At 39.4% G+C, this 25,066-nt stretch overlaps 1 protein-coding gene across 50 annotated transcripts in view; it reads right to left on the reverse strand.

The window, feature by feature from the left end:
- Positions 1–25,066, reverse strand: part of ncor1 (nuclear receptor corepressor 1) — a 92,889-nt gene that overhangs the window by 57,223 nt on the left and 10,600 nt on the right. For 25 of the 50 annotated variants that reach the window (XM_083531490.1, XM_083531488.1, XM_083531516.1 and 22 more), the window contains 10 exons: positions 24,760–24,980; positions 17,388–17,485; positions 16,200–16,419; positions 15,208–15,390; positions 13,523–13,636; positions 8,945–9,010; positions 8,720–8,772; positions 5,348–5,414; positions 2,897–3,069; positions 1,778–1,868 (listed from right to left, as the gene is read on the reverse strand). In XM_083531490.1, coding sequence (XP_083387616.1) covers positions 1,778–1,868; positions 2,897–3,069; positions 5,348–5,414; positions 8,720–8,772; positions 8,945–9,010; positions 13,523–13,636; positions 15,208–15,390; positions 16,200–16,419; positions 17,388–17,485; positions 24,760–24,867 — 1,173 coding nt within the window. In that variant the 5' untranslated portion in view covers positions 24,868–24,980. The remainder of the gene's footprint in view (positions 1–1,777; positions 1,869–2,896; positions 3,070–5,347; positions 5,415–8,719; positions 8,773–8,944; positions 9,011–13,522; positions 13,637–15,207; positions 15,391–16,199; positions 16,420–17,387; positions 17,486–24,759; positions 24,981–25,066) is intronic. The other 25 variants (XM_083531518.1, XM_083531493.1, XM_083531515.1 and 22 more) reach the window with 3 other exon arrangements.

Here is a 25,066-nt window from a genome sequence, read left to right on the forward strand (position 1 = left end):
GCCACCACCATGCTTCACTGTATGGATGGCATTGGCCAGTTGATGAGCAGTGCCTGGTTTCTTCCAGATTACCATTACACTTGGCATCCAGGCCAAAGAGTTCAAATCTTTGTTTCTTATGGTCTGGGAGTCCCTTAAGGTGGCCATCGTCTAACCCCACACCTGCAGTCATGTGCTTTTTACAGAGGGGTGGCTTCTGTCTGGCCGCTCTACCATACAGGCCTGACTGGTGGAGAGCTGCAGATATGGTTGTTCTTCTGGAAGGTTCTCCACTCTCCACAAAGAAATGCTATAAGTTCTTTCATAGTTACCATCGGGTTCATGGTCACCTCCCTGACTAAGGCCCTTCTCCCCCGATCCCCCGATGGCCGGGTGGCCCACTCTAGGATGAGTCTCCGATCTCGGGTCTGCACCTGATTGTATTGTAAGACGATTTATTTTACTTCATGGCTTGGTCTATGCTCTGACATGCACTGTTAACTGTGGGACCTCCAAATCATGTCCAATCAACTGAATTTACCACAGGTGGATTCCAATCAAGTTGTAGAAACATCTCAAGGATGATCAGTGGAAATAGGATGTACCTGAGCTCAATTCTAAATGTCATGACAAAGACTGAATACTTGCATCAGATATTTGTTAATTTTTAATACATTTGCAAATTGTCATTATGGGGTACTAGACTGGAGCTCGACCCAACACCCGTGGCCTCATTTACACCTTATTCGAGGTAGTTGAAAAGAAGGTTTTTGGCTCATGATCATTGGAATAGATAGTTTGACTCATTAATATAATTCTATTAATAGATTGAGATAAAGAACAACAGAGTCTTTTCACATAAACTGAGTCGATTAAGCAAAGAGTCTTGTGGAAAAAATTATAATAGGAAAATTATAGCCATAATAAATCATAATACTTTGATACTTAAGTACATTTGAAAGCAAACACTTATGCTTTTACTCAAGAGCACTTTTACTGGAGTAATATTTGACGGAGTGAATCTCTACTTTAAAACAACGAAATAACTTGAATACTTCATCCACCGCTGCATAATACCAGCTGTCACATACAGATGGAGTCGCCGGTACATTAAACTTGATCTAAATGTAGTATTAAACTTTAAGTATTTTTTATTTTTTTTCGGATACAGTGATTCGGGATTGTATTTATATTGTATGTATGTATATTGTTTTCTGCGCAGATTCTGCTCCTGTATCCTGCAAGTGGCTCCCAGGAGAGTCCTGGAGTTTTCCAAAGTCGTCTCAAATCTACCGAGGCGGACGAGAAAAACCTCTTTATACCAGATGCTTTTATAAAAGAAATCTAAGCACAGTTACGGAGTAAAATTTATGCAAGACGCATCTTTTGGTCAAAAGAGTTTGTTGTTCAGTATAACGGGATGAGGAATTTACGGCTGTGTGTTCTCGATGTAAACCCTTGATGTTCTCGGTGTACTTTACTGCTCTGATGGGGTCAAGACGCACCCCTGTGTCTCTCATTAAGACTTTTATTCTTCGAAGGGATGGTGTGTGTGAAGGCTGGACCTGTAAAAACTGTGCTTCATAGACAGCTGGACTAGAACAGGTGCGTTATATGCCTATTTCGAACAGGTTTAAACTCTTGGGTTCTTCACGTCAATGCAACTATTCCATTAAGGAAGTGAAAGACATTTCCCAAATCTAAAGATGAATGTAAAGTGGAAGTCAGCTATAAAAAAAAAATACAAAAAATAAAAACAGGCTTAATTGAGAGGATTCTGGGCCTGAGTGTGACCTACCTCTTGTTCCGAGAGGCCGTCTATGATTTCGGAGATCTCGTGCTCGCTCCTCGCGATGGTAGCGGACAGCCCCGTCCCTCTCTGTCCCACCCTGAAAGACAAGCAGATGGAAGATGAGAGAGCGAGAAAATAATCCGGCGAACACTGCATGAGAAAAGATATTGCTCTATTGTACTCTTTTCTGTAGAGCACCGAGAAGCATGTCTCCCGGGGGAGGTTTTTAACCGAGACCTCTTGAGTAAAAACATCTCCCCGATAGTCAGTTATTCTCCTGCCAGTGACTTTACTGTGGCGCCCAAAACTAAGGCGAACCGCCGCTCCATTTTAGGCTTCAGCTAAAAAAATATATTTATTTTAAGCGTTCGGCTTCGCTGGGGCTTTTACTTCCCCAACTTTCGTCCGGAAGCTACTCTAACGAAACAAACCTTTACAGAAACCAGTAGGAGAGACCGCTGATTCTCTGAACAATGGGTGCGCAGGTAAACGAGAGTACCTGCAGGACAGAGGTCGGAGTCTGAATGGGCGGAAATAAAGCCCCCCGTGGAGAAAATAAACAGCTCAGAGCCAGGAAGAGCTGCTAAACCGATGCCAGAGGTCAAGTGCAGAAAAACGTCTTTGTTTGATGAATGAGCAGGGAGGTTCTGAAGAGGAGAAATGTTTTGTATTTGCAGATGCAAAAAATGTAAGCGGTTTAACAAGAGGGAACTTTTTAACCATTGGAACGAGGCGCTGTGGAGAGTTCAGGTTACGTGTGCAGAAATCTAAAATCAACTATATGCATTTAGACAAAATAAATAAATACAACTGAACTGTCAATGTATTTCTAATTACTGGAAAATATTAAATAACCACCACTGTGCTCAGTTCAGGGAAGTCTGACCACGTCTGTACCAGGAAGTACAACAGACATGACCTCTGGCCGGCTCCTGGCCCGTTTTGTTATTTTAGCCGAGTTACATCACAGCCGCAGCTACGCGGTGCGCGTGCGCGTACCGTCTCCTAGGACACTGCGTGTCCGCAAAACAAGTTTCCAGGCCCAGCCTATTTCCAAATTTCCTGGAAGGGAAGTGTTCAGGGAATGCTGGGAATTCAGGACGAGTGTAGTGGTGCTGGGCTGACCTTTGGAAGCGCTCCTGCTGCTCGCGCTGCTTGCGGATCTCGGGAAATTGGCGCTCGTAGTACTCGCGCGTGCGACTCTCCTTGGCCTTGCGCCGCGGGTTGTTCTCCATCCGCTCCACCTTCTTCTCCCACGCCTCCATCAGCTGGTCGTAGCGCTGGCAGATTTTCTGTTCCTAACAAACACACACGCACGTGCAATATTTCAGCCCTCTTTCCTATACATAAACACTAGAGATGGTAAAAGTAAAGGAGGAGTTGCATCACGGTGCATTGTTTTGTTTTTTTGCATTTGTTTAAAAAATGATTTAGTAATATATATTTATTAATAGATGTGCTACGCCTTTATCATTGAACAATAATTTTTTTTTATGTAGATTGATTTCTCCTCGCTAAACAATTACTGGAGCGCATTCTGTCAGCAATTACTATGCAAATATGACGTATCACGAAACTACGGAGAATGAGGCTTGTCCTGAGAGTCACATAGAATACAGATCAACATGGCAGAGGTAGAGCTACATCTTCCTAAAGACAGAACAGTAAAAGAGATCGTCTGGATTTATTTATTTGTTTTGCTTTACCAAAGGCCTGTTTGTGAAAACGCCATTTGTTAGATGTCAGAAGACACTTAAGTAAATGTACTACTTGCTGTCGGTCTGCTGAAAAAATTCAATTACGAATCCATATAATGTGGTAATTACCTTCGTTTACATCGCGGTATTAAAGCGTCAATCGTCCATTGCAATCAAATTTATGTCACATACACATTCATAGAGTTAATGTTTGTTACGACTGTCCAACATGTAAATGAAAAATTTTAAAATAATAATAAAATAATCGAAGTACAAACTTTAACAAAAGTTTTAAAACAGGGATAAAAACAATCAACCAATAAGCATCTGTAGCTCTGTTCTAAATGTACCTTAAATTAGTACTTTTAAGTTTTTATTCTCTAATCAGCACGGGCACAGACAAATATTGATGCTTTATGCAAATGTGTATTTATTATTAGTGAACCCAAACTCAACGTAGAACATGAAAACAAAATATTCATGTAAATGTTTTAAAGTAATTATGGTGTTTTAAATCGGGTAAATCTTTAGGACACCACACGGAACATTCGCTACGTTTCCACACGGATGCTTTTAACTGCCGGATGTGCGCATCATGGTGGATTTTGGTGCTTAATTGGAGACTTGCCGCTTTAGTGAAACAAATGTTTAGTGACAATTTTTTTTTTTTCCGCTGACGTTTATTATTGTTTTTATATTTAATTTATATATCCAAGTAAAGAAAGGACACACACACACACACACACACACAAATGTGTGGTGCGTTGAAGGTTTTAATTTTGCGATTTTATATGCATTTATTTATATCTTTAATAAAAATTATAAAAGGAAACGTGCGCTTCATTGATCGCATGTTAATAGAATTAGTGTGTTAAAAAGAGTTAGTGTTAACATTATTAATGCGTTAATTTTTTTTTTTTAATATACACACACACACATATATACACACACATACAAACACATATATACGCATGAGCGATAACAACGACCGCCGTGAATCAACATATACCACCAATAACGGACAGTGAGAGTGTGGAAGTTTAGATAGGAGCTGGTGATGATGATAAACAAGCACATGTACATGACCGTTTATATTCTATATAATCCTGGATACTATCGAACACCTGGCTTTGTGAGTGCAGTAAAAAAGGGGTCAAGCAGGAATTCAGTGCAACCGACACGCCACTATAACCTTCCTCTCCGGCTTTCGGCAGACCTTCAGATCAAATCATTTTCACGACCAAAAAAAGATTTAAAAACCTTCGCTTTATCTCTACTCAGACGGTTTATTCGTCTCATGAACACGACTTTTGATTTCGACAATATTCATATTGAATGAAGGTATGAGGGGAGGAAAAAAAAGGTTCAAACAGCAGGCTCAATGGCTGAAAATGAGAATGTGGCTTTAAATAGACGCATGGTGAAGCACCGGGTCGACAAGGGATCCAAAAATGTCTCGCCACTATGGAACAACTTGCACTATACCTTTCTCTCACTCACACACACACACACAGACACACACACAGACACACAGTGAGAACCCTGCCACAGCCAAATGACTTCCACATGTGGTCTAGAGAGTATATTTAGCGCCTGTGCTTGGAGCTTGAGCGTTCTGTAATGTGCGAGACAGAGGTTGAAACCGTAGCCGATTACATTACACCAGGATTAAGACTCGCATCTATGCGTGGTGCTCAGAAATCCGGCGAAATAACACACGCAACACGCGCCGAGAGAAAAAAAAAAAAGATTGCTGTACAAAGGTAGCAGCCACGGCATCATCAGCATCGAGAAGTGTGTTTGACCTTCTCAAAGTACAAACGAGTGCACGGGCACACACACACACACACACACACACACACACACCACACACACTTACCCTCTGTTTGCGCGCGTGGTTCCTCCTCTTAAAAAACAGAATCAGCTTCTTCCTCATCACTTGATTTCTATGGAGAAAAGAACAAGAAACATCCTCACACTGACTTGTCTGTGCAAACCCCAGACACAAAAGCAGAAATCGCCATAGCAACATATATAAACCGACAACTACGACTAATACTTTTAAAACTTTGATCAAATTCACTTAATTCAAAGGGATATTATAAAGAAAGTTCCATAGAGGACATGAGGCACTTCAATGAGGCAGTGACATCACTTCCTGTTCAAAGGGTATCTTTCCTAATAAACACTAAAAGGAAAGAAAAAACCCTCAAGATACTTATGACCCTCGTCCAAGTAAGGCTTCCTTTCTTCTTCGACTAATATTTGACCGGATAACTACAACTAAATATTTGTTTAACGATGTGATTATGCAGCAATGGCTTGATGCCACTGTGCACGCACAAACACACATGCACACACACTTGTATACAAGAATGAGTGCACTGATAGAATGACTAAGATTAAAGTCTAAACAAGGAAGAGCCATAACTTTCTGGGAAAAAGGGCCATGTGAGTAACAATTAGGGCAAATGTTTTCATAAATCTAAACTAAACTAAAACTACTTCCTGCTGTGTTTAAAAAAATGTATCTGCTTTTAGTGACACCCCCAAAACCGTTGTTGTTTACTGATTTACACGTCTCGTTCACGTGAACACATGACCTGTTTTGTGTAGTTATAAAATAACTTAAAAAGCGATATCGGCAGATCGTTTAAATTAATGCGCGAGTGTTTAAAAAAAAAAGAGCAATTAATATGCGAGCCGTGATCCCGATTGACTGCGAACCATTGCACCTCTACTCGATATCACAGTCACTTTCCCATATTGAAACCTATCTTAGCTAAAATTCAGCTGATATTCATATCCATCTGATTTCTTAAAAAAAAAAAAAAAAAAAACATCTGCACAAAAACGTAGCGCTCGCATGAATATCACATAGGAAACGACAGGAAAATACGAAATACAACCTTACACTCCGAATAAAAATACGATCTTTGTATAGAACCATTTCTAGCTGAATATTTCTGATCTATTCAATTCGTTACAGAATTGCCCTCGATTCATTCATTCATCGATATCCAATCCATTTGTGTGTCAGATCAGTGGCATCTCTAATGACATCCAAAAAAATGATCTCTTACACTAATGCAGCTCAGTCCTACTGTTATGTTCTGTACTGTTAGTGTCATTTTTCATTGTTACTGTATGTCTCGTCCTATAAAAAAAGGAATTCCAGACAATTCCACATATCGAGGGAGTGAATAAATAAAGGAATTGAAGGAATAAATTAATTTATGAATAAATAAATATCTTGGGTTTGTTAAACGCAGATATTGTTTGAAGTATGCTAAAATAAGTAGAACATTTAAGATAAACCTTTATTCGTCTCACAGTGAGGAAATTTCTTAAGTAGAACGAATCTAAAATCTTTAAAAATAATAACAAAAAAATCCAAAATATATAAATGCTCCTACAAACTATCTATAGGTGGATTCAATTAAATTCATTTGCCGCTTTCAACAATGGACACTGTCTCAAAGCAGCTTTACACAGATAATTTGGTAAGAAAGAATGAATGAATGAATGAATGTTCTTTATAAGTGTAGGCTTATTCCTAATGAGCAAACGGGTGGCGACTGTAGTTTATAGTTTAATTTATCTTTATATATTTTGAGAACTTTTATTTATTTATATATTTATACATTTATACATTTATTTATATATATATATATATATATATATATATATATATATATATATATATATATATATACACACACACACACACACACACACACACACACACACACACACACACACACACACACACAGTGGGTACAGAAAGTATTCAGACCGCCTTAAATTTTTCACTCTTTGTTATATTGCAGCCATTTGCTAAAATCATTTAAGTTCATTCTTCTTCCTCATGAATGTACACATAGCACCCCATACTGACAGAAAAACACAGAATTGTTGACATTGTTGCAGATTTATTAAAAAAGAAAAACTGAAATATCACTTGGTCCTAAGTATTCAGACCCTTTGCTGTGACACTCATTTAACTCAGGTGCTCTCCATTTCTTCTAATCATCCTTGAAATGGTTCTACACCTTCATTTGAGTCCAGCTGTGTTTGATTATACTGATTGGACTTGATTAGGAAAGCCACACACCTGTCTATATAAGACCTTCCAGATCACAATGCATGTCAGAGCAAATGAGAATCATGAGGTCAAAGGAACTGCCTGAAGAGCTCAGAGACAGAATTGTGGCAAGGCACAGATTTCTGCTGCACTTAAGGTTCCTAAGAGCACAGTGGCCTCTATAATCCTCAAATGGAAGACGTTTGGGACGACCAGAACCCTTCCTAGAGCTGGCCGTCCGGCCAAACTGAGCTATCGGGGGAGAAGAGCCTTGGTGAGAGAGGTAAAGAAGAACCCAAAGATCACTGTGGCTGAGCTCCAGAGATGCAGTCAGGAGATGAATCTGTGACATTTTTCACAATATTTCAGTTTACCAACACCAATAAAGCTTTAGTGAATAAGTAGAGCACCGATTCAAATGTTTGATTAGTGAAGTCAATACAACAAATATATATTCCTAATGAGCAAACGGGTGGCGACTGTAGTTTATATATATATATATATATATAAACAAACTACAGTCGCCACCCGTTTGCTCATTAGGAATATATATTTGTTGTATTGACTTCACTAATCAAACATTTGAATCGGTGCTCTACTTATTCACTAAAGCTTTATTGGTGTTGGTAAACTGAAATATTGTGAAAAATGTCCTAATACCAAATGCCCAGTTCTCAGACTGACCTGACGATAAGATTCCAGACAACCTGACCTTGAACTTGTGTAACTTGTGAACAACTGGTGTATGCGTGCTCATGTATACACACACCAAACAAGGACACACTGTACTCCTATTCGCTCTTCATAAGAACCCAGTCAGCATGTTTTCAGTCATACAGTATAACATTTGTCGAGGTCCTGCATCTCTGACACTAAAATAACCATCGTGATTGATTTAAATACATTTTTCACTGCAAACTACCAAATTATTTTCAATTATAACATCATTATTTCGGATAATTAGAAAAAAAACAGTAACTTGAGAATTAGAAGAAAAAACAAAGCAAAGGCGCTTTATAAATGAGTCAATAATCGGGTAGATACAGCGCTTTTGACGCGACGACATCCGCAGTCACGTCTCGCTTTTTATCGGCTAACGGTGTTGGGTTGATCCAAGCTACTGCCTACTTTTGCAAATATTTAGTCAAGAAAGGAATAAATACTCACGTCTTAATGTTGTCGTGGTACACTTTAGTATCTGACGGCTGGTTATACAGAGGCTGGTGAAAGACACACACACACACACACACACACACACACACACACACACACACACACACGGGGGAAACGACAGTTAATCATTAGCATTTAAAGAAGAAAACTGTGCAGGTTCAGGAGTACTGAACACTGAACGCTTAGAACAATTCAAGCAAACTGTGGCAGTGGACATACCACACTCACCAGCTCTACTTTAGGGCCAAGTCCTTCAAAGATCTTGTGGGCCTCCTCTGCTTTTTTCTAAAAAGAAGAAAATAAAGCAATGTTTATCTGGGATATTCAGCTGAATTACAACTTCAATCCCTATTCAAACCATCCGATGTGCCACGACGTGAATCACGCAACGGCGCGCTCGGTGTTCGCTTTATTGTCTTTTACATGACGAAAAACGATTCGTCTCAAATGAGTGATGCGTTCATTTTTTGCCTGAGCAAAGCATCGTGAAATATCTGTAGGTTATATACAGGAAACAGAATTGAGTAGTTTACTCTCTCAACTCTTCAATAAATCTTTTTTTTTTTCTTTTTTTTCGGTGGAATCCTGACGCTATTGTTACAGTAATTATGGGGGTCATGCATTAAAAGAACTAACAGCACGGAGCAAAAGAAATGAGAGGTGAGCTACTCATTCTGTTGTTCTCGTTTTAATCATTCTATCATAATTTGCCGTTTGCATCGTCGTCATATTTTCATTATTGAAACTATAGTCAAAGTGTATGTATGTATGTACTGCACATGACCAAACCATCTCAATCTCGCCTCCCTCACCTTGTCTCCAAAACGTCCTACATTCTCCATCAATCGTACTCCACATCAATAATCTCTCAATCAACCTCTATTTTAATCTCCAGAATGCTTTCTGTCAATCTACTAGCTATCCATTTATCATCTTTTTCCACCTTTCCAATTATCAATCCATCAATACACCCACCTGTCCGTATATTCGTCAACACATTTAACTACGTTTCTCTTCAAATCTATCTAACTATAGATCAATCCATCCAGCCCTGTGTCATGCATACGAGCTGGTATCAAAAACGTTTTGAGACGAGTTCTGTTTACATGAAAATACTTTCCTATATCTGCTTTTACACACAGTCTCCTTGCACAGCAGTACAGTGCTCTCAGTTCTGGACACTTCTGGAATGTGTCCTAGAAGTCTTCTTTTTTTGAAAACGTGTCAAGCATCTTCTGCGATTCGCACTGGATCTCCGTAATCGTGTCAAACCGGCGACCTTTGAGACGGATCTTCATCTACTGGAAGAAGGTGAAGTCTGCAGGAGCCAAAATCTAGCGAGTAGGTTTGGTAAGATTGCGTCATTCCGGCGAGAAACTCGCGTGAGAGCTCGGTGACAGGGAGCGCACGCGCTCAGAACAGCATACAGTGTAACGTACGTGGCAGAACAGGGCCGAATGCACAGCTTCCGACGTACACAGGACGATGTCTTTTGGCACACTGACTTATGAAGGTGCTCCCTGTGACTGTGCATGCAGCCTTGTACTGCCATCTGTTGGTGTGTTACAAAACTAGTCTCCAAACCTTTTGATACCACCTCGTACACCTATGCATCAATTCCTCTACCCACCCATCAATCACACACATTTCTAGATAGGGTTGCAAAATTTGGGGAATTTTGAGGACTGGAAAATTGTCATAGGAATTAACAATGTATATATGGGAATTTACAGGAATTCATTAGAATAAACTGGGAATTCATAAAGTTGCAGGTAAAAATAGGGAATTAAATAAAGTTAAAAAAAAATTTTTAAAAAGGTGAATAATTTTGGTTACAACAACCAGATTAAATACAATTTCGTTTGAATTTCTACCCTGCACATGGCACACAGCACAATTACTGCAGGGTAACTGAGGCCACGCCCCCTTCACACACTCTGCATACGTTCATAACACAATACGCATTATTTATACATCCTGCACAAGAAATAATGTCAGAAAATTTCCATTTTGGCGATTATTCACTTACATTTCTGTAAGATTTCTGTAATTCATGTTTAAAACTTCCTTGTGCAACAAAATTATACTAACAATTCAATCAGACACAAAATGCAGCTTTTTTTTAATCAATATTGGTTTGCATGCATGTCAACTTATGACCAAACAAAATGTTTATATTTATGTTTGCATATGATACAGTTGTTAAAGATTTCCCCAATTCCTAGTAAATTTCTAACTTGGATTATTTCCAAAATTCGTCAGATGAAGGTCACATAGAAAGCTTCTGAAAATGTACCGGAAAATTTCCGCCGCTTTGCAACCTTAATCCGAGATAAAAAAAAAAAAAATTAAAAAAAGACATATATATATATATATATATATATATATATATATATATATATATATATATATATATATATATATATATATAAATCCTCTTATTTTTTCCTCTATTTTTTTTTTTAGTGTTTGGTGGGAAAAGAGGTCAATTTCTTGTTTAAGTGTCACAGCAAGATCACATGATGAAGATATGATCAAAGCATGTGTAACGGTTAAGATGCTTTTGATGAAACCTTGATCCTGTGTGTGTGTGTTTAAACAGGGGCATTGCGAGATAACAGTAAGATCCGTAATAATGTAAAATAATAAGAATAAACAATAAGCATACACCATTAAAAAAAACTATTAAAAAGCGCGGTCTATTAAATTATTATAACGATTATTACACTATTAAAAACTTTAGCTCAGAGTCAAAGTCTTCTCCCCGCATGACATTTGATAAACCGGTCAGTGCGCGATGCTTCGCCTTCCTTACCTATCGGATATCTGTTTCACATGCAAACGAGAAGAACAATGGGTTAGGAGTTCGGGTTTGTGATGTTTCTAGGCCACCCGTTTTTTAATTGTACGAACAACGCAGTGTTTGTTGGTTTCCCCACCCAATAACAGAGCAGTACAAAATGTATTCCTGCTGTCTGTCTTATTAACCAGACACCAGACCGAGGCCCTGCTTGCTTCAACAAACAGTCCATGACACGGAATTTCAACACGTGCACACGCATGCGCGCACACACACAAACTCGTTTGCAGCAGAGTAAATCTGAAAGGAGGAAATTTAAAATAAAAACCACAAGTCTGTGTTTGCATACACTGCATAAAAAAAAAAAAAAAAGGATGCCCTGTGTGCCAGGGAAGTAATGAACAATGAGCGTGAGTGTGTGTGTGTGAGAGAAAGAGAGAGAGAGAGAGAGAGAGAGAGAGAGAGAGAGAGAGAGAGAGAGAGGGAATATTATTGCAGGAACAGTGTAGCATGACCTCCAGTGTGACTGATGCATCACATAGTGAGCAGCAACAGCTGTTTAAATATGAAGTTAGAGACTCCAGAGGAAGAAAAAAAAAAAAAAAGGAAAAAGGTTTTTAAGGAACCTGGCAGGACGTAGCAGCTACTGCGGACTATACGACGAGGGTTTGTGCGCCATCGTTTTAATTCAAGCAGTAAAAATAGGTCCAGGGCCGGGGAGCAAGGCTTATTTTAAATGTGGATTTCCTGCTCTGGTAGCCAAGACCCGATGAACTATAGTAACCCTCCAGTACAACAACACATACCTGGTAAATGAGAAGTGTGTTTCGGGTGTCGAAAGAGGAGCAGAAATATAAGCCGTGGCGTGCGGTTGGAAGTGCTGATGGTAATGAAACTATTCGACGCTCATACACGGGCGTTTATGTACACACGAGTCTTGTGACAGGTTTAGCGATTGCGGTTTCACAACAGCCATGACATGATCGTATAGTTTCTCAACCCGGTGGCTAGTCTGTTACTGACTGTAAATCATGTGCACTCTGGTCAGCTAACATATTTCCCGGTTGCTAAGCGACAGTGTTTCCACGTCTTCCCCACTTCATGTCCATTGATTGGTCAAAAGCTGTGGATTCATTTATAATATATATAATTTTTTATTTATATTAATAAACTCACACAAACTGAATAGTTCAGTATTGAACTAACAAACTGAAAAGTAGTATTGTTATAAAATACAAGTGGTCAACTGCTTCAACCATCCTCTCCTTTCATGCTCTTGTATTCTTTCTTTTTTTTCCCCCATCTATCTCTCCTTCTGTTTACCTGTCTGCCTTTGTCTTTTTTCCTACTCCTTAATCCTCCCCCTTATTCGATCCATCCTTCTCTATGTCCATCTGTCTTTGTCTTTTTTTTTTCTTTCTTATTTTTTCCGCTCCTTGTTTTTTCCGTTTATTCCGTGTTTCTTCTTTCTTACCTTCCTTCCATCCACCAAGGTTTATATTAATAAACTCGCACAAACCAACTTGCTTCATAGACGCTTTATTATTATTATTGTTATAAGGGACAACTGGTCAACTGCTTCATCCATCCTGCAACATGAGCTCTTGTTTTTTTTTTTTTTTCTCCCATCATGCTCTTGTTAGATGTAATCCCCAGTAGTGAGGCCCTTAGGAAAGGAATTTACTGTCTATGTGGAGTTCAGCCAACTCTGCTGGGCCCTCAGCCTTTATCGCTCCTTGTGTAGTTATACCGTTCCCTCATAATGCTTTGCAGAATGATTAAAGGCCTGCGCATGCCCCTATACAGACCCAGGTGCTCTTTATTGTCAACCACACTGCACGCACACACAGCTACATATGAAACAAGTCTGGACCGCGGTTTCCTTCCATTCGCATCACTTGGTAAAAGCTTTAGAGAATAAGTGCCTGTGATGGAACTGTCCTACAGCAAAACCTGAACAGCCTCCAGTGAATGACCAGTGGTACCATGTCTCGTACCCGGTTTTCGTCATAGATGATCTGGACGATGCTGCGGTGTTTGTGTTCCACGGGGGGAGGAGACACTGGCTTTTCCGGCTCCACTGGCTTTGCTGCTTCCTCCTCCAGTTGTTGCTGTAAGACATCAAACAGTCAGGAGAACAGTTCAACGAGGCAGGAGCAGTTTGCCAATTAAATAAATCGATTAATGCACGAGTCTGAATTTGCGTGAATTTTCTAATCCTGATTTTGGCTTCTATTTCTTGCTCTGTAGAAAGACAGCTTGGTGCAATCAGAAAGCATATCAGTACATTGTCATACACAGGAAATGAACTAGGGATGGGTGAGGTATTGAGATGTGCATGACGATGGTTAATGTATTTGCCACAAAACTGCCCCATATTCTAAGTGGAGATTACAAATAGTAGGTTTAAAGCAGCATGTCTCAATCCTGGTCCTGGATTTCCCCCCGTCCTACACATTCAGCTGTTTTCCCCAGCGGAGTTCAGTCACGTCAACTAGCAGAGAAGTTAAATCCGGCACGTTAGGAGCGGGGAAAACACAGCAATATGCAAGATTACAATTTTCTGCTTCCTGCCGAAGTAGCTAGAGAAATGTCTGTGTGACGATCGACAACCAACCTGCGGAGCAATAACGACATTACCTGCTGTGGGCCTCTCTTTTGCACAACAAACAAAACAGAGATGAAGAGCTTGGAGAGCAGGAAATAATTGGTCAACAGAGATTCATATGGACCTTTTAATGGAATGCGTGGAAAAGAACATCGGCTGTTTTTGCACCGGTGTTCGAGTTTTTTTTTGTTCAGCGCCGTTTACTGCTGCAAACTGTTTGGTGAATTTGTGCACTGATTTGCAGAACTGCTGAAATGTTATGTGTAACGTGTGTGTGTGTAGTCAGGATGTATTAATAGCTATTCTCACAAGTATATGACAAATGTGCAAAAGACAAATGTCCGTTAGAGAATGAAAGCAAGAATAAAAAAAAAAAAAAGATTTTTGCAGGTCACAAGTTTGCAGGGGACGGGGAGGTGAGAGAAGGAAGGAAGGAAGGAAGGAAGGAAGGAAGGAAGGAAGGAAGGAAGAAGAAAAAAAGAGACAAACAGATAAAGAAAGTCATGCAGAAAAAAAGAAAAACAAAGATAAACAAAGCAGACAGACAGATAAACAGTGGGGAGAGGGAAATAAAGATTGAAAAAAGACAGACAGACAGACAAAAAAGGATAGATAGATAGATAGATAGATAGATAGATAGATAGATAGATAGATAGATAGATAGATAGATAGATAGATAGATAGATAGATAGATAGATAGATAGATAGATAGATAGATAGATAGATAGATAGATAGATAAGCTAGGTGAAATAACTGCACAGGGAGATGAAGAGACAGCTGAAGGAAGGAGTCCCCCCCCTCCCACTAACACCAGTACATGAAAGTGAGTGGATTGAACCCCAGTCTCTCAGATATTCTACAGTGTGATTTACTCAGAAACAGCAGATGAATAACTGCTGTATATTATATGATGAAACAATAATCTATAAACTTGTAAAAAAGTGTATAAAGAGTTTTCTGGAGTGGGTGGGATCACTTGTGCATGATGTAACGATTGATGTTGATGTTTCCCATAAACTGACAACCCAAACTAAAACGGTTGGGAAACAAACTGAAGCCTTGGATCTGCTCACCTGCTTCTTCTTCAGTTTAAAGATCTGTTGCTCAACCTTGGCGATCTCACGGTCCACGCGGTCCATGCTCTGGATTAGCTCCTCTTTGGAGAGCTTGGAAGGAGACGCGTCCTGCTCGTCCCCCATGGCCTGAAGCCCTCCTCCTGGGGACGAGGCCTCCAGCTTCACACTGAACTGAGTTTCCTGGGGAACATGCACAGAGTTCAAATAAAGACGGTTTCTGAGACATGGAATTAAGCCTAATGTAAACGGAAATAAAATGGTACGGAAATAAATAACAATAATAAAATAAAACGGGATGCACGCAGACAGTCATGCTCCCAAGCCACTTATAACTAACCTCTGCTTTCATTGCAATTTGACAGTCAGCTCTTAGCGACAGATGCTGGAATAAACATGGGTAGATGTTCCCAGTAATGGGGTTTTTGCTATGGAACGTGCTGATTGATAAACCCTGCTTTCAGCATTTTGTTTTCAGTAGTTCGTCTGACGTTATAAGCAACACACAAGAAACACAAGACGCAAATTTACCAAAAAAATGCCAAATATCTAGTGAAGGCAAATGTTCCTGGTCAAACCACAAACAATCCTAGAGAGACATGCTTTTTTTAAGAAGAAAAATAAATAAATATAAACATGCCAATTAGATGATTTCCTCCTGATCTGGCAACGGGCGTTTGGTTTAAACCCAGAAAATCTTATAAAAAAAAAAAAACCCTCCCTGAACCAAACTGTAAACCATTTAACTCTTTTCTAGCCAACTTTTTTTTAACTGCTTCATACTAGTCATTAGTTTGAGCTCAATACAAAACCTGAAACGTATAAAAGCATGCTAATAACGTGTGTGTGTGTGTGTGTGTGTTTGTGTCGATGGGTCAATAAGGTTTGAATTGGAGCACTGCAGTGGCCGTAAGAGACACGCTACATGTGAAGCAGCTGCTCCTGGATCGTGTTGTGATGTGAATGTAAAGAGGTTTCACAGCGTGCTGCACCTTCTTGATCTCTCCCGCGGTTCTCAGGCCGTCCTGGATGGGGTGTGGTATCGGCAGGACGATGCTGGTGGGTTGGCCGCGGGCCAGGTGGGCTTCGGTGGTACCCTCGATGCGTGGACGCTTGGCGTCTGCGGCTTCGTGCTCCAGCTGGGCCGTGACTGTGTGGAACTGCTGCTCGTAGCCATGGCGGCGCTCCGGGGGCCTGCGCAACATGGACCAGCTTTAAATCAGAATAAAGGTTTGGTAGGGTTTTAAAATGTCCAGGAATTTTCAAAACGGAAACTTTCCATGAGAATTAATAGGAATTAGTGGGAATAAACTGAGAATTGACTAAATTGCAGGTTAGCCAAAAACAGGGGGGGGGGAAATGTTGCAGGATAATTTTGGATAAAACAACCAGATTTAAATAAATTTCAGTTGAATTTCTACCCTGAACATTCATCAATCACATGCGCACTGACTGCAGGCCTACAGGAATATTGAAGCCACAGTTTTGCAATTGAGTCCGAACATTACATTAATTCTAATAAGTTTTGATATTATTGGGTAAATATATTTCATCGATGGTATTACATTTTTACCAGCGAATACCAAAATGCATTTAGACAGCAGCCAGCCAGTAAATCAGATATGCTAAATGTAAGCTAGCACTAATTTATTGATAATATATGAGGTTAGCTATTAGTAGCTCTTTCTTCTACCTTTCTGCACGTCCATGATCATACAGAAGTACAGTACTGGTCAACAGATTGGACAAATTACTATTTCTAATGTTTTTGAAAGAAGTCTCTTATGCCCATATACTTTAATCAAAAATACAGAATAACACAGCCATATTATAAAATATATAAGAAATATCTATAATTGTTCTTTTTACATCTTACAATTAAATCAAAGTCAAATATATTATACAATTTCTTTTTAAATTGTATTTGTATTGCATCCATGTCAACTAATGACCAAACAAAATGTTTATGTAGAAATTTCCCAGTAAGTTTCCATCTTGGAATATTGACCAAATTTCCCAGATGAAGTGGCCATGGAAAGGTTCTGGCAATTTACCCGGAGTTTTCCGCCCCTTTGAAACCCAAAAGCGGAAGAAAATATTTCCACATGGTATTACATGGATATGTGTGTGTGTGTGTGTGTGTGTGTGTGTGTGTGTGTGTGTGTGTGTGTGTGTGAGACCTCTCTGTTCCAGGGTGGAATTCTGACAGCAATGAGGGTCGGCGACGCTGCTGCTGGTCCTGCAGGTGAGCATTGCGGTACTCTGGAATTGCAAACTCCTAGGTAGGCACAAGCACACACACACACACACACAATAAGCAGTCATCCCAAAAACAAATAACAAAACTGCTGTCCTGAGGGTGAGATAAAAAAAAATAAAAATCCCGCCCCACACACACAATTGGTTATTGATAATGGCCAGTTTGTTTGTTTATTGGGTTTTAAATGCCATGCCAACATCTGTGGTATTTTAATGGCAAGATCAAGGTGGGTATCGAGGAGACGTGACTCGACTTTTGACTACTGCAGAGTTCGGTGATTATATGGAGTCCTTCAGTTTAATGATCTCTAAGTATTTTATTATTTTCTTTGGTGATACATTCCGGAAGATTCCTTAATATGTACTTTGAGTAGAAAAGCTGTCTTTCTGTTTTCAAGGGTATTGCAGTGCGTATGTATTTTTTTTCTTTTGGTTATGTTTGTTTTACAGTAAAGACATGTTAAGGGGTTCTTCTCTCTTTAGCAGGGAAAGCATGTGTGGACATTGAGGAATCATAAATGAATGGTTTCAAAACATTGGTTTTGTCACTTTTCCGAGTTGTACGAGTTTATTGTTGGTTTGAGGTCTGATGGTGAAATTTTACATTCTGTGACAGAGCTTCTTAGTTGCTTGTTCATTGCCATACAGTCCCATGTGGCTTGGTATGCAGCAAAATATGATGTAGGGCAGGTGTCCCCAAACTACAGCCTGTCTCCCCCTATGAACGATGACAGGGCCATACTTTGAAAATGAAATGCTTTTACTAATATAATATCTGCATTTGATAATAAAAGGTCAGCTTTATTATAACTAAAAAATTATCTTAGAAACTATTGGCTATCAAAAATCCATACCGATAGTTTTTCCAGCTGTCGGTCCGCTGTCGTTCGAGAGCAGCCTCTAGAGGCGAATCCCTGACTCCACGTGCGGTTTGTTTTTACAAGACTGCGTGCTGCACGGAGATCATAATTATAATATATTTATTATTAATCATTAATTAATTAAATTTTTTTATTCATATATTCATTTCCTGTAGCACATGATTCAGTACTGTTGTTTTTTGTTTGTAATAAAGGTCAGTACCATTTTACATGACGGGTTGTGTTTGTTTTTAATCCAGTATCCATTTTAAAAACTATGGGTTGATTAATCGGTTAGCGGCAAGTACTGTCCAACTTAGCTATCAGTATAACTTAATTTATTTGTTAGATTCGCCCACTAACCATATGCGCATCTACATAAGTAAATGGTTTGATTTCAATAGCAATGAATATGAAAAATTCATTATGATAGTAATAATGCTTTTTTAATAGACTATGTATCTCTTGAAAAGTAACGCTCATTTGTCTGTATATAATAATAATCTTTCGGCTGCTCCCATTAGGAGTCGCCACAGCGGATCATCCGTCTCCATACCCCCCTGTCCTCTACATCTGCCTCTTTCAACCCAACTACCTGCATGTCTTCCCTCACCACATCCATAAACCTCCTCCTTGGCCTTCCTCTTTTCCTCATTCCTGGTGGCTCCATCCTCAGCATTCTTCTACCAATATAACTCATGTCCCTCCTCTGCACATGTCCAAACCATCGCAATCTCGCCTCCTTTACCTTGTCACCAAAACGTCCTAAATGGGCTGTCCCTCTAATATTGGGGGCATAATACATTTTATAATAATACATTGGGGGCATAATACATTTTATAATAATACATTGGGGGCATAATACATTTTAATTTATGAGAAAATCGTGCCCTTGATTGTTTTGCAATCATCAGGTACAACTGTTGAGGTGAAATGGATAAGAAGACATGCAAACGCTCCTGCTGACATCTCCATTAGTTTTCCATGATCAATCACCTACAGCAGGTTTATGAACCAACAGTCCAGTGTGGAAAATCAATGAAGCAGAACCAGACAACCTCAAAAGGGCTGAACCTCCGACATCAAAATCATTAGCTAAGCGAAAAGCCCATGCAAGTTGTTGGACGTCCTTGACTAGTAAAAACTCTCCTCGGTCTGCAACGCAGCACAGATCATAAACACGAGGCAGAGAAAACGCCTTCCTGTAAAAGTATCGTTCTTAGAACTCTAATCAAATTTTAGCAAATAAACTGCCAACGACCTTCAGGGCAAGCAGCCAAGTTTCGAAGCCAGCTTACACTTCTGACGTGGCTCCTGTGCCCTGCCTCGGTGGCTGCAAAGATTCGAGCAGGAGCCACTGCAGCACCACAAGCTCAAACTATTTTGTTTATTTTTCAGCACAAGTGCACGCCAATAACCGATCGAGACTTTCAACGCAGCTTAGAAGGAAAAACGAGAACCTGGTGATATTATAGCAATCCAAACACACAGGACACTCAAAGGCCAAACATTTCAGTTTCACATTTGGGAAGATTTCGAGGTCAAGCCTTTATCGAGTTCCCGCCGATTTCCCAATCGTGCTAAAGACCCTTGACCTAGAGACGGCTATTTCACAACGGCCGAGTTAGCAGAAGTAGAGCATTCTTCAGAAAAGCTCATGGGTGCAACAATCGTCACTTTGGACTTTACAAAGAAATGGTTACAAAGAGGACAGCGGTGAAAGGCCAAAACTCACACTCCAAAATGCGTATTTAACACTAGAGAGAGAAAGTGAGAGAGAATGCAATCGGGAGCACAGCTGGGGTCTGTTCAAGGCCATGTCTGTAACACTGAGGAATGTGAACCGATAACCACTCTGATTTCTAATGGAAAAGCCCTGATGCTTCTTAGATAGATAGATAGATTAGATAGATAGATAGATAGATAGATAGATAGATAGATAGATAGATAGATAGATAGATAGATAGATAGATAGATAGATAGATAGATAGATAGATAGATAGATAGATAGATAGATAGATAGATAGATAGAATAGATTAGAGAGAGAGAGAGAGAGAGAGAGAGAGAGAGAGAGAGAGAGAGAGAGAGAGAGAGAGAGAGAGAGAGAGAGAGAGAGAGAGAGAGAGAGAGAGAGATAGATAGATAGATAGATAGATAGATAGATAGATAGATAGATAGATAGATAGATAGATAGATAGATAGATAGATAGATAGATACAGACAGACAGACAGACAGACAGACAGACAGACAGACAGACAGAAACAGACAGACAGACAGACAGAAACAGACAGAAACAGACAGAAACAGACAGAAACAGACAGAAACAGACAGACAGACAGAAACAGACAGACAGACAGAAACAGACAGACAGACAGACAGATAGACAGATAGACAGATAGATACAGACAGACAGATACAGACAGACAGATACAGACAGACAGACAGATACAGACAGACAGACAGACAGACAGACAGACAGACAGACAGACAGACAGACAGACAGACAGACAGACAGACAGACAGACAGACAGACAGACAGATACAGATAGATAGAGACAGACAGATACAGATAGATAGAGACAGACAGACAGACAGATATATACAGACAGACAGACAGATACAGACAGATAGATAGATACAGACAGACAGACCAAGCTACCTTCGGTCACCATACAACGACTATTAAGAGACTTGAATAATGTGCAATCAAAACCACAATATCGCAGCTCATATCGTATTCGTACCGAATCGTTTTGGTACAGGACTTTCGGCACAATGCACACGTTCACTGAATGCAAGCCTTGTTTTAACGTGCGGAACATCGTTACAATCCAAGTTTCCACATGAACATATTAAATTTTGGAAAGCACATTCAGCGCAGGGTCATTACACGAGCCGTACCGGAAACACCGTTTGGACTGTGCGTTTTTAACAGCTTCAAGAATTTCTCTTAAAAGTAGAAATTTACGTAAATTCTGCATTTTGAGGGAGTGAATGACTGAATGAAGGATGCATTCATTTATGAATGAATAAATATCACGTACGTTTCTTAAATTCTTACACACACACACACACACACACACACACACACACACACACACACACACACCTGTATTACCCAAATGTGAGAGGAAATTAAATTGTTCCATTTATTTAATGCATTTTTTAATGTAATAAATTTTGTGATTTAATCAATATAATTAAAAAATTGCGTTAAATTGATTCATTAAATATAATGTAAAAATTCAGTTTTTTATTTAAAGCAAGCAGCCATTTTATTATAAATTGTTTAAAAGCTTGTCCGACTTGTGAATTTTGTGTACTGTCACACCTCTCGGCTCACAGTGTAAAAGCTAGCTCTGAGACTGTATTATTGCAACAAAGTATCCACCTTATAAAAAGTGAATCCTACACACGACCAGTCATATTCCTCCCGACAACCATCTAATGCACTCAGCATGGGATCTAAATGTGTGTGTCTCTAAACAAAAGCTCGCTTGATTATCTTAAATGTAAAGAGGGACATTTTATATGACAGATGTAGCGCTTGTGCTTTGACTTTTCAGGCCCAAGTCAGCTTTCAAATTACTCAAGAAATAAAAAAAATAACATACATTCAGAACTTTGTGCAATGCCTCAGCTATTTATCTAATAAATGATTTATATGCAGCATTATTAGTTAATAAAGACATCAGCTAGGCTTAACATGAACATCGTCCAATGATCTATTTAAAAAAAGAAAAAATTAAGAAAAAAAAGTAAGAAAAAAAAGCAGGCCATGAAGCAGGCTTTTTAGTTATGACTGCATTGGGGGGAAAAATAGGAATCAGGAACAATGACTTGGCAGCTGCTGTCCAACATCTGTCTCAGCAGATACCACATTCTCCAAACTTGCTGTACAAACGAAGGGCTTTGAACACAGGCGATATAATTCACAGACAAAATATTTGTATGGTGAAGTTTGAAATGAACACAATGCCTCACTAGTGCAATAAAAATCCCATCGTGACGAAAAACAGTGGGGTTTGTAGAAGAGGAAATTCGAGCCACGTCTTCATCTATCTCTGTATTTACAGAACGCCGTCCATTTGTTTCAACTGCAACTCAAAACGAGGCACTTTGCAGAAGAAGAAAAAAAAAATAGCAAGAAGACTTTTGAATAAAATAAAAGCTTTAAAATCAACAAATGTGTTTAATATACAAAAATACTTGCACAGGCAAAAGTATAATAATGATGGTATAAAATGAATATTACACACTCAAAGCCCCATAGGAGAAACCACTGCCTTTTTCAAGAAGATAAATCACTTGTTAGAAGTCTGTTATAATATAAAAGTACTAACGACGTATTCTCTCAAAAAGCATATGCGGCAAAATGTAAAGAAACGTTCAGCCTTTGGCTTTTTGGACTTTAAAAGTAAAAATTTCGGAACTGAAAATACTCCAGTGTAGATGTATAGTGTAAAAAAATTTTTTTAATAAAAACACAAGCAGCTACAGTTACATGTTTGAAAGACAAACGCATCTTTTCTTTTCTTATATGCAAACTAGGTCATTTACCAAACTAATATATATAAATATGCAGATGCTGCACTTTATTTTCATTAAACAATAACTGCTTTACATAATTAACATCTGGACAGTTAATTTCTCTACAGATTCAGCCTTTTATTCTTCACTAGTTGAAGAGTTCCTTCTGACTTTTGGATCCATTTCATCCCTAACCCTAACCCTAGGTGCAGCGACTGGGCAGGCCATTCCATTATAGCCAACACTCCTGCTGACTGTTAGCTCTCTATGTAGCTTGTGGTTTGGTGAAGTTGGGTCCAACGAGCCACAGGCCAGACAGAATTGCATGGTATTGCATGTTTGGGATGGTGGCCATGTCAGCTCAGTTTTTTTTCCACCTGGAATACGTCTCTAAGACGCCTCCCCATCCATGTTTGACTGTGGGTGTGAGGCAGTCTGCTAACATCATCTCTCCTGTTCTCCATCTTACACAAGTTCTTCTGTTGATGCCAAAATATGTCCAAATTGGACTCATTTATCCACAGAAGGTTCCTGCAGTCATTCACTGTCCAATTTTTGTGTGATTTTGCCTTTTACCCAGTTTGTTCCATATAAAAACAACAGGATTTAAGGGTTAAGGGCCTTGCTCAAGGGCCCCAATATAGGCAGCATGGCAATGCTAAGGATTGAACCCCTGACCCTTTGATCAGTACCCAAGAGCCTTAACCACTGAGCTGCTGCTACCTCCACCCAATGAAAAAGTAAAAGCAATGTCCACTAGATGGCATCTGCTGTGAGGTTTAGCGATTTCATGCAAGGTAGCATTTAAACCAACTGACGTTCGTTTCCTGCAGTTGCCGTGATCGTCATCATGAACTGCATCAAAAAGCCTCATTTGAAATTGGAACAAGATTCCACAAAGAGGAAAATCCTAAACGCTGGTATTCGAAACCTTTTTAGAATAAAATTGGGTATGGTTACTGGTAAAAGATAATATCGCGTATGTATACGATTTGAGACACGTCAGTCTGGGTTTTAATTCGGGGACACGTAATGCTATGCGTCCACTATTCCCAATAATCTGCATGTACGTGAGTGTTTCTGAGAACGTGACCAGGTGACGTACCAAATGAACAGAATATGTGAGATGGTGGAGACGTAGTGAACAACTAGAAGAAGTCAGCATTTAATGTGGTAGAACCGATTTCTCATCCTTACTGAGTTTTATTGGATCAGGCCTGAATGGAATTAAATGTAGGGTTGCAAAATTCGAGGAATTTTCAAGACTGGAAACTTTCCATGGGAATGAATGGAAACTAACAGAAATAAACAGGGAATTTACAAAATTGCAGGTTAGGGAATAACAGGCAACTAAACTGTAGTTGGGAAACTTAAAGGATAATTTTTGTTAAAACAACCAGGTTTAATGCCATTTCAGTTGAATTTCTACCCTGAACATTCAACAATCACATGCACACAGCACACTTACTGCATGCCCACTGAGGCCACGCCCCCTACATGCACTGTGCATTCGTTTATAACACAACACGCATCATTTCTTACAACCTGCACACAAAATGTCAAGTATTCACATAAATTACATATATTTATGTTTAAAACAATTGTGTGCCTTGTGTAAGCTATTGTGCAACAACGTTATACTTACAAAATTCAAAAATTCTTTAAAATCTGTATTCGTTTGCATGCATGTCAGCTTTACAAAATTTTTAAATTTAGGTTTGTACATGATACAGTTTAGATAAATACATTCCTATGAATTCCCATTCATTCCTGGTAAGTTTCCAACTTGGAATATTTCCCCAAATGAAGTTCCCAGGGAAAGGTTCTGAAAATTTAGTGGAAGTTTGCCACGCTTTTACAACCTTAAAATCTCCACGCAGCATCGGAATGGCAGGACTTACCTGTGGATGGCGTGAAGAACTGTACGCGTACTGGACTGAGTGGGTGGTATAGCGGCTCTGCTCGCTGCTGAAGCTCCCCTGACTGGGGGGAAAGCCCGAGCTTGACATTGCTGCTGTTGATGATGATTCTGAAGACGAAGGCTCGAACGGAGACCTGGAGCCTTAAGGCACGAAGGCTCCCTTACGGGCTCGACGCCGACATGGCTGCAGTGCCAGAGCACCTGAAAATAAAGCGGGAAGAGGAACAGCACTGTATTAGAACATTAGAAACCTGCTTTGTTCAAAACACATCTTCAATTTTAGCTCC

This window comes from Silurus aristotelis (genome assembly GCF_946808225.1).
Source record: "Silurus aristotelis genome assembly, chromosome: 26".
Lineage (NCBI taxonomy): Eukaryota > Metazoa > Chordata > Actinopteri > Siluriformes > Siluridae > Silurus > Silurus aristotelis.